The sequence below is a fragment of the Homalodisca vitripennis genome, chromosome 2 (assembly GCF_021130785.1).
Source record: "Homalodisca vitripennis isolate AUS2020 chromosome 2, UT_GWSS_2.1, whole genome shotgun sequence".
Lineage (NCBI taxonomy): Eukaryota > Metazoa > Arthropoda > Insecta > Hemiptera > Cicadellidae > Homalodisca > Homalodisca vitripennis.
Genome location: NC_060208.1, coordinates 179,435,262 through 179,446,106, shown reverse-complemented (window position 1 = coordinate 179,446,106; position 10,845 = coordinate 179,435,262). Strand labels below are relative to the sequence as shown.

Sequence of the window (10,845 nt, the reverse complement as noted above, 5' to 3'; positions counted from 1 at the left end):
TTGGATTGCATGTTAAATGAAAAACAATCGATCATCAGTAAAACAATCTACTCACGAGTAACAATAAAGTGCTACTCTTTTATTGATGTTTCGTTTTATGATGCAAGGCAAGGCATGTGGAAGATATAACCATATGCCTATTAATATGGTGCGTCTACATGTAAAACTGGTAGAGCTTTAAAAAAAATGTATTTCTTCTTCCAAGAATTAAAAAATTAATTTAAAATTGGCAAAAACATAATTTTTTAATCTCTAAATGCACACTAATTGAACCAAGGCCAAATTTCGTTCAGCGCTTTAAGGGTTAATAGAGACAGCCTAAAAGTATGTAACAATTTATTTAACAGTGATTAGTGGGCAACAAAGTTACTGATGTGGGGTGACACATCACATGCTGCTACAGTAACATTTGGTTGTGTAGATGTTATACGTCAACACTGCAATGTAAAATAATGTTATTACCTTAGCGCTTTTGACTAACAAGCGAAGCACTGTCTAATGTTAGGTGACATATCATAGTTCGTAGACTCTATTGAGCATATTTTAATTGCTTAAATAGTTTTGTATACAACACAGCACTGTTTACAATAACTTTTAAAACCCATGTGTTCTTCAACTTCCCTTGGTTGGCAGTTATTCATTTCTAAATGTTTGTTATGTAAATTTTGGATACATATGTATGCAAATTAACATCTCCACTGCGGCTCTGTGCTGCGTGATCTTTCGTACTATTAGCATGTAGGAAGCACTATGCCATTTAACGTCTTAAACTACTATACAGTAACTTTCTAGCTATAATACATGTAGTTAACACCACTGCTTTTCTATACTGAATGCACAGATTGAAGAGAGAAATAGACAGCATTCTCGTATAAGGGTCATTACTGAAGTTGAAGTCGAACCAAACCCCTTCCTTATTGGTGATTTCATTCAAACAATGTCCAAAACTGGTCTTCAGTTTTAATTCTCTCATTATCACTGTTATAAAGCATAGTGTTACAGTTTTAATACAATTTTGAAATCTACTACTTGTGTACTCTAGTTTCCTTTTCATTTTTATTTTAATAAATTGTAAACATTAGTAACAACAAAACATCAAACAGTTCTCCTGTGGAAAAGTTTTTGTTTATTTTATCAAGCATGTTTTGTCAACTGGAAAGTCCTGGTTCAGAATTTGTATTCTTCATATTATTTAATTGTATAGTTTGGCTACAAATAAGGTTGGAAGTGGTCCGTCACCACACATTAGTTTGCCATCCGGGCCAAGCCGCAATATAATCTGCTCAGTATTGTACGCCTGTTAAATTGTTATCCATCTAGTTAATAAAGTCTTCTGCAGTAATTTGCGTTATACTTACAATTTTAAACAAATTTAAGATTTGTAAACTATTATTCAATAACTGTATTTGTAACAGATTATATTTATCGGTAGGCCTGCCATAACAAACCTGTTGAAGGAAAAATAATATAACAGTAATAATTTATTTCTCTCTTTATAATGTGTATGGGTAATGCAATACAAAGAAAGAATTGTATATATTTTAGAATTTTTGATGAAATACAGAATAAATCAAATATACCACAAACTACACAAAAAAATTAACACACTGTTAGCTGTTCTTTACATGAAATATTCAAAATACAGCAAGTTTGTTATAGTTATTATGCAAACTGACTTTCATTTTTGAACTGTACATAATATTAGTATATGTAAATAATTTACAGACTTGAAATAGTGAGACAACACTCAGCATTGAATGACTCAAGCTTTTCCTCTCCACTCAATGGTGAGGTTCTGACCTGGTTCACTAGCCAATTAGCCAATTGATAGTTCAATCTATTTCTGTCTGTGGTTTGTGACTGAGTGATCTTAAGTAGAATTGACTTACAGCAAACACAGTGTCTGGCACTGTCAACATGTTAAAAGGAAATTTCGTTGAAACTATACTTCATTGTCTACATTTAACAACTTCAGTTTGTCACAAGCAATTGGTTACTCATATCACATTTAATTGATATGCGAAGTAAAAATCCGACATCCTTACTCTTGTGTGTTTTGCATATTTTTTAAATTTATTATTTGATTGAAATAACAATTTTATTTCCAGAAAATTAATTTTTATAAAACACGTGTCTTATCATGAGCAACAGTTTACTCTCGCTGCACTGTGGTTTAAGTAACTATTTGGGTACAACAATTAACCGGTTACTCATTCAGTTCGACAACAACCAGATCGCTGGATACCTATGTTCCAGAACCCAGGTGGTTTACACACAGTCTATATTACACTACTTTTAGAAAAATTTCTACATTTCACGTCACCCATTTAAGAACATTTCGCCATTTACAAAATAATCTCGTGCTCAAAATGAATCCAACCAAACTTTAATTTTGTGTGGAATAAGTAACCAGTTATGTAACAGGATGAAAAAGATCCCCAGATACTAACCTAAAGTGCTACATGACTCAGCTGCTGATATATGATGTGCAGACAGTTTAGATTACTTGTATCACACTCATATAACGTTTCTACATGAGTAATGTTTACTCGTTACACACCCAAGTAATGTTTATGAAATTCCAAAAATACAATGAACATGTTAAATTAATCCACTGGTTGAATTTAAACATAAAAAAATAATCTTAAAGTTTATTGATAAAGACTGAATATTTTGAAAATATACGTTGTTGGCAACATCTCAGGGAGTGAACCACAATTAATATTGTGTCAAAAGAAAATATAATTTACCAAAATATATTGTCTGCTAATTTTGATAAAATAACTTATGAAGTATTCTACAATGTTTCTAAATGTATGCCATTTCCATTTAAACTTGTCATTTTTTGTTTTTTTTTTAAGAACATTGATTTTAGTCTGTCTTGGGCTGTACATTCCCATGGGCCTCTTTGAAGATATTTAAAATAGAATAAAAAAATTTAGTAAAGTACAAGATAGAAAATACTGTAAAAAAATTCCACTATCAAATGGAATCCACATTATCTCAAATCTTGACTCAAACGTTTATTCTTAAACAGAAGTAGCACCCTAACTAAGAGCACTAAGTCTACACAAATATGTGTATTAAAAACTCAATTCAAGTTTGGCACAAGTATAACAATAACAATTATATAAAAGTTTCAAAGATATTTGATCTAAAATTTTCTTGTTGTGTATGTTCTTCAGTGTTCATATAAGTGACTGTACTTTTTACTAACAATATTATAGTAACTTATCTGTGGGTTTTACAATTAAGATATTATTGTACACACACTTTTATATTTAGGTTAAAGCGTCAAATAAAGCTTAGTCAAATGCAATATCTGGACTAAGCTACACATCTTGTGGACAGATTCCTTACACAAGAAACACTACATTATTGTGTAGCTGTTTATGTGCTATATAGCTTCTTTACACAAGTTTATAATTCTGAAAGGTAAAATAAATCAATAAAAAATATGTTTGGATTGATATTTTAACCATGGAAGGTATCAAATTGAATAACAACTATTTTAAAACACCTCTCTCACAGAGATAAATTATAATAAAAAGAGATATTTGACCGTTACTTTTTCAAGGAGCTTTGGAGCAGTTGAGTGAAGAAAATAATTTCAACACAGAATAACTTGTGCAGTGTTACCCATGTAGCTCTTTCCCAAAATTGTGACTTCTTCTCTCCTCATCTCGAGAATAAGTAATAAAAAAATAATTGCAAAATAACAATGCTTATATTGTGACATTAATATAAGCGACTTTACTAGTGCTCTATTAAAACTTTTACAAGTGTATATAGTAAATGCATTTTGACGGCTACTCCTGAAAGCACATTTGACCTGTAACAATAACTGTAATGCATCAAATTATTATAAAATATATCTACATATTGCCAGCATATACCAACACCATACAGAACTAGTATTTGTATAGTGGCTATCGGAATAATTGAATTGAGTTCCAAAAACTTCTGCTACAATAAAAACTTCTGCCATTGGTCAGTAAAAACATTAGTACTCACCAATGGCAATTTCCGTGCTCTGTCACTGGACCAAATAGCGAATATCATGCATATTTGTTTCCAGTTATTCTTTCGCACACCCATCAGTCGGTTAAGTGAGCACAAGTAATTTGTTGTTCAGAACTTGTTCCCTAAAATTTATCTTGACCTTCTAGTTCAGAGCCTTATCCCAATCAAATTTAATGTTATACTGTCTTTAATGAAATATTCAATTTTGTGGTTTCTCCTAGTATCAAAGGCATGTTTTGTGCAATTAAATAGACTAATTTTATACAATATAACAAATGGTAAAGCTAAAATAATTGCATTAAAATTTCTTTTTTCCTTAAATTTAATTCCATAGTATAAATGTGTCATTTCTGAGGTTAGCTCATTTGAAAATTACAATAGTTAAATTTTTTACATAAGTATTCTCAATGTTGCAACTTGAGAAATTTATTTTTAAAGACCTACAATTATTTTTATTTGACAATTTTTCCCACAGTTTTGCATCACAGTATTTTTGCAAATGATAGTCGTGTTATCCTTAAATAATTATAATAATCAGTCTCAAACATTACATTAATGAAAAAAGACAACGATAAAAATTTCACAACCTCATAAGATGAAAATAAGTTGTGCTTCATTCTGTACCTGTAATGGCTTTAAATCAATGTACTTCAGTCAAATTCGCTGGAATGTCATTAATCTTCAACAATTCAATACCTACGCGTTGAAGTTGACCCTGCTTAGGAGTTAGAGGACAGATGTTTTCACTGGAAGAAGATGAGGAAGCAGTGAGGGATAGTGTGCCTTCCGTCCAAGTGGGTGTGGAACCTCCTGCTGATGTGGAAGGAGTCCACATCAAGTGCCGATTAAGACCCGTGGTCAATGAGCCGATTCCAGATGTTGAAGATTCCACACTGACGGATCTATTTTTGGACATTGTCTCTAATCTAATATCAGTTATACTTTCTGAATCTTCTTCCATATTAGGCCCACTGAATCTACAAGTCTCATATCCCAAGTGTTTGACTTGAAAAAATGAAGAGCTCAATTTGTATTGTAATGTTGATATTCCAAAACTAGTATGGCCCGTATCTATGGAGTCTCCTTGCATGGCTTCATCAAAAGGAGGAGGGGGAGTTGAGCAAGGCATAGGAAATGAGGGAACCAGTTTGCTTATCCCTTCAACATTGTCTGCTCTTCTTATTCTAGATATTATTTTTCTTCTTGAAGGTGGATGTTTCAAGGGTAGAGGAATTTTCTTGAAGACAGTTTTAGCCATAAAATTTTGAAATCTTTCAGCATAAAAACCTGGTCGGTGAACTGAAACTGTGTCACCATCATGCAGAAGTGATTTCCAGGTGTGTTCTAATTTCTTTTTCAATCTATAGCTTTGAAGAATATCAATAATACCTACGAATAAGAGAAGTCTGTCACCTTTAGAATTCCTTGCAGGTATTCCATTGGTCAGACTATACTCTCTAACAGAGTCATCTTTACTTTGTGTGCGCTCCATAGCACTAGAATGGGCACCTGTGAATGGTATCTGTGGCTGGTTTGTGTTGTGAGGGTGGTTCAGGAATGTTTGACTAGAAACACCTGATTTGCCTTCTGTTTTTGGAACTGTTTTTTCTACTTCTTTTTTCTCTTGTAAAGCTTGATCAAGATTATGAATACCAACCAATAAACTGTAGTCCATAATTTTAAAACTTTCAAGAACACGGCAATCTCTCTGTATAGTTTTTATGAGAGCTGTATATGTATCAGACTCCAGGAAAATTCCTTCTTGATGGTGTTCTATAAAATCAAGATCTTTATATGTAGGAGAAACTTTCTGGCGTTCTGACTTTGATGCTTTTCTTTTATAAGTTGATCCCTTCAAGTCATACTTCTGATGAATTGCTATTGAAGAGGGTAGTAAATTGTTCATTGCAACCATTCTGATATTCTTGGCATTATACTGATAACAATAGAGGCCAAAAAACTTTGGCAATAAAGTTCTAGGGTTTTGATTTAAATTCATATAGTATCCCGGCAGAAGTTTCTGTAAGAATTCACCTTCTTTATGCTGAACAGTCTTTATAATGAATTCATCATCTTGTGTTAAATAAAAAATTGAACCACTAGCACCAGGATTAGTAAGTTCTGTAAGTGGAGCACTGCAAAATGAAACTAAAAAATCATCAGGTTGTATACCAAACAAGTCTCTGAAGTACCTAAATGCTATGGGAGCATAAGTTTTGAACACAAACTGAGAATAATGATGGGCAGGAGTGTGGCTTGACCCACTTGCAGCAAACGTTGTTGTTTCTACGGTCATGAAGTCTTGCATCAATAGATCTCTCTCTGGCTTGGATGCTAAGCCACCAACTGCATGTTCAATTCCAAGCTGAATTGAACCCATGATTTGTGACGACTGAATTTTTTTATAGGTGACGCCTCCACTTGTATCAACCCTCCTATGTCCAAGTTTCTTTTCTCTTTCCGATCTTTGCCTGGTAATGACACCTGCCGAACTTCCACTTTCATCAACCATAATACCTCTTGTTCTCTCTTCAGTGTTCTTTGCATTAACATCTTCATCTCTATTTAAAGAACCTATTTTCAAATCATTATGTTCTTCAACTGCTGTTAGTTTTACATTTGGGTCAGACAATATTTCCTCACAATCTCCAGAAGCCATCTGTATAGTATTTATATCGCATTGAAGTAGGTACTCTTAGAATGAAATCTCAAGTTTCTTTTTTCTTGCATGTAGATGTAGTTTTTGTCTTGCCAGTTGTTTGTGCACTTTCTGATCTCTCCAGCGTTTATAGATTTATTAATAACTGTACAAACCAAAAATATGTATCTACCAGCTTCCTAAGTCTTTCATTTTTTTTTAATGTTCTTTACAAAAACTATAAATTTAAGGATTTAATTCTTGCATAAAATATATAGCTTTTATCTGATAGAATCAAACATTTTAAATGGTGATTAAATCATTTTCACAATAATAGAAGAGTTGAACGTTATTCCCAGTTCACTAATTAGTAACAGATAATAAATTAAGACCTCAGCCTGTGTACAACTTTGTCTCTATAAGTTTTGTACTTACTTCTTAAAATATGACGATTGTAATAAGAAGTCACGCCCAAAATTTGAATATAATAATTTGATTGGTTTTTTCATGCACGAGAGACAGTAATTAACCACAAAACATGGCATAGCCTAGAATACCTAACAGTCACTTTTTCTGAATACGATAAAGTTACTTGATTTAACACACTTTTTTAAAAGAATAAATAATTCTCACTATTTATGAAAAGTCAAAATAAAAATTGACATAATAAAACAGTGTTTACATTGTAACACCTGATAGACAGCAGAGACAGACAGCCGAAACATCAATCAATATTTTTCCACCTGACTACGGAAGACAAAGAGAAAAAGAAGAAGGGAGATAGTTTACGATTATGAAACCATTATAAAATTAATTACCTCATATAATTCGTTTTTGTCGTTTAAATACATTTGGATTAATAAGTCGTTAAGTTAGATGAATAAGATGTACTGTTGTCGCTGTGTTTGTGTTGAAATTTTCATATATCTATATGCAACACTTTCCATTGTATTGTTCTTTCAGAATATTTTAAGTTTATGATTCTCTTTAGTTTATTTTTTATGTATTTGAGACCACTATTATATGATTTTTAAACTGTTTACTGTGGTATAATATTTAATTATTGTACATGTGCATATCATAATAATAATGATCTAATTTATCAGGTATCATAAAACGCGTTATGAATAAATATGTTTCCTAAGGTTTGTACTTTTACTTTATAATGATTGAAATTGAAATCTTCCAACGAAACAGGAAAATAAAAGAAATTAAAAGTGACATCCCATAAGGATTGATACGGATCCATGTTTTAAAATGTCATAAATAAACAGTTTACGTAACCTTATCCATCGTCAATTCTGTTTCTTTAAATGTGTTAAAGGTTGAACACAAAGTCAAAATTTAAAATTATCAAAATATGCGAGAAAATTATTTTTGAAAGATTAACAGTAGCCTCAAATTACTAGCCATTACTACTGAACTAGAAGTTGAACACGTAGTCAAAGTTTAAAATTGTTACACAAATAAACACATATGAACGGGGATGTTTTATGGCACTATTAGTATTGACGACGTTACGTCTCTATAATCAAATATCAATTCTGGAAGCAAAACATGCATAAAATACAACATTTCATGGAATTTGATTCGGAAGATTATATGATTTATTAATTAGGAAACCTTTGTAATGTTGAAATTTCATAAGTGTTATTATGTAAGTGTTAGTCCTGTTTCAAAGGTATGCATATTCTAATGCATTAGGTATTTAAAATTAATACAAATATGGAAATACGTTTAAAACTCGAAAATCCACGAATACCTTGCAACGTACGGTTGACTATTTGTATCGTGTACACATAGGAAGAACGGTTACTATGGTAGTGCAAAACCAGTAATTTCAATATTTCTATTTCTATAAATTAAAATGCTAACTGCCATAAGTGTTATTCATAATCAGACCCTTTGGAATTTTGATATGTTACCTAATGGTTTTGATCACAAAACATTCTATGTAAAGGTAGCCTATTTCATTGAATATTAAACTTTATTGCCAATTTAAAGGTGGCTGCACGCTATTTTGCGGCTAACAAAAAACGCAATAATTTTATATATTGTAACTGAAAAGTAATCAACACTTTATATCGAAGAGTCTAAACTCTCACAATAATACAAAAACAAAACGTCGAAACGTTGTACATGTAATCCACCAAAGTGACATCCCATAAGGATTGATACGGATCCATGTTTTAAAATGTCATAAATAAACAGTTTACGTAACCTTATCCATCGTCAATTCTGTTTCTTTAAATGTGTTAAAGGTTGAACACAAAGTCAAAATTTAAAATTATCAAAATATGCGAGAAAATTATTTTTGAAAGATTGACAGTAGCCTCAAATTACTACAACTGTAGTCATTACTACTGAACTAGAAGTTGAACACGTAGTCAAAGTTTAAAATTGTTACACAAATAAACACATATGAACGGGGATGTTTTATGGCACTATTAGTATTGACGACGTTACGTCTCTATAATCAAATATCAATTCTGGAAGCAAAATTATCAATTTGCATTTTTTTTTTTTTTTTTTTTTTTTTTTTTTTTTTTGTGCTGTACACAATTTATAGCTGGCACCGATTAGATTCTATCAGATTGCAACTGAACTGACTGAAACTAACCGCGTCCTCCTCCGTAGACTAATGGTTATAGTCTCGGCTCTCTAACCGAGAGATCACGGGTTCAAATCCCGGGGAGGTCCAATCAGGCATAGACACGATTCATAGTGTACTTTGTAAATAAAAATACTTAGACACGATTGATAGTGTACTTTGTAAATCAAAAATACCAGTGTAATAAAATATCAGTGTACAACGAAGCCAGCATAGCTTAAAGCTGAGGCTTAAAAAAGAAAAAAAAAAAAAAAAAAAAAGAAAAAAAAGAAACTAACCGCAACCCAAAGAGTTCTACATATGATTTTGACATGGTTGTTTCAAACGTTCAAAAGTATTACGTATTAGAGTGAACGTTAAGAAGTGTATGGTTCGAACAAACAAAACAAGACTTAACCTAACTCAGTAGTCAGTCAATACGGAATATTATATTATAATACATTCAGTGAGAATTTACTTGTTTAATATTAACCTAACTACAAAGTGGTTTGTGAAATTACGTTGTTAATGATGTATTAATAGTCAGATGAATTTATTTTATATTAGTTTAATATAATTTTTCGTCATGAAGTTAGTGAAAATATTAATTCTTATTGTGATAATAATACCAACTTCCTTATCATATGTTCCTTACTGTGCTACAAGTGAAAAGGGACAAAAGAGTCAATTAACTGCAGATTTCAACCCCATTGTATGTAATGCAAAATTTGGGCAGCAGTATAATGGAAATGTTACCAATGACACTGAGTTTATCTTTGTGTTTCCAAAAGATAGGGTAAGTAGCAGAAAAAATCTATTGATTAAATAATTGCTTAAAATATAATTATTATTAAGTACTAATTACATGTGTAGACAAACTGTTTTGTTCTTAGATTAATTAGGCATATTTCATCAATAAAGTTCTTTTGATAGTTAGTTTTAGATAGATTTTCACAGTCAGGTTACTGGGATCAGACTTGTTATGAGATCAATAGAGTTTAAGGGTAGACTTTAATAAGCGGCCTACACTCATTATTCGGTTGTTTTTATCGAATGGTTCAATGTTTTTACCCGAAGAAATAATTACAATTTGTTTAACTTAGCACATGATTTCAACTTATTAGTTATAGTAGGTTTAATGTAAACAATAAACAGCAGGAAGTAACAAATATTTTGAAACTTTGAAAATGGCGATGAAAACATGCTAAATATTTCTCACAAGTGACGAGATTTGTTTAACATGTTCGCCGCTAAAATTCCCCATGCTGAGTTAGAGTTCCGTGTATAATATATTTTTACTTACTTTTGGATGAAATATGATAGAAATATATGAAAATTACTCATTATCACTCTCTATCATTTTGGGAATGCAGTAACTGTGATTACCGCTAGCTCCTGAGGACAGTCTTTCTTGCCAGTTACCGCTCGCACTAGAGAACACCCTTTTATGGCAGTGGGAATATTCCAGATGAATACATCATAGCTAGGTGAACTGTATTCTATTCGTTTTAGACAAACATAAACAATATTTATACGTAAGTGTGTAAACCAAATTGAATTTAAAAGTTTATAAAAATGTGAAAAAGTTTATATA

General features: G+C 31.6%; 2 protein-coding genes across 2 annotated transcripts in view; one reads left to right on the top strand and one right to left on the bottom strand.

Moving 5' to 3' along the window:
• Window positions 1-1,477: 1,477 nt before the first annotated feature.
• On the bottom strand, window positions 1,478-7,395 carry LOC124355107 (phosphatidylinositol 4-phosphate 5-kinase type-1 alpha-like). Its single transcript, XM_046806062.1, has one exon. It carries the CDS (start codon window positions 6,680-6,682, stop codon window positions 4,664-4,666), a length of 2,019 nt encoding a protein of 672 aa, XP_046662018.1. The 5' UTR covers window positions 6,683-7,395; the 3' UTR covers window positions 1,478-4,663.
• Window positions 7,396-9,579: 2,184 nt separating this feature from the next.
• The window catches only part of LOC124355106 (SID1 transmembrane family member 1-like), a 44,013-nt gene continuing 42,747 nt past the window's right edge, over window positions 9,580-10,845 (top strand). Inside the window, exon 1 of the mRNA XM_046806061.1 lies at window positions 9,580-10,047. Within this exon, the coding sequence (XP_046662017.1) occupies window positions 9,838-10,047 (210 nt within the window). The 5' untranslated portion in view covers window positions 9,580-9,837. The remainder of the gene's footprint in view (window positions 10,048-10,845) is intronic.

Bases quoted from the DNA above. Each gene is read 5' to 3' on its own strand.
- LOC124355107 (XM_046806062.1), bottom strand. From the start codon at position 6,682: ATGGCTTCTGGAGATTGTGAGGAAATATTGTCTGACCCAAATGTAAAA.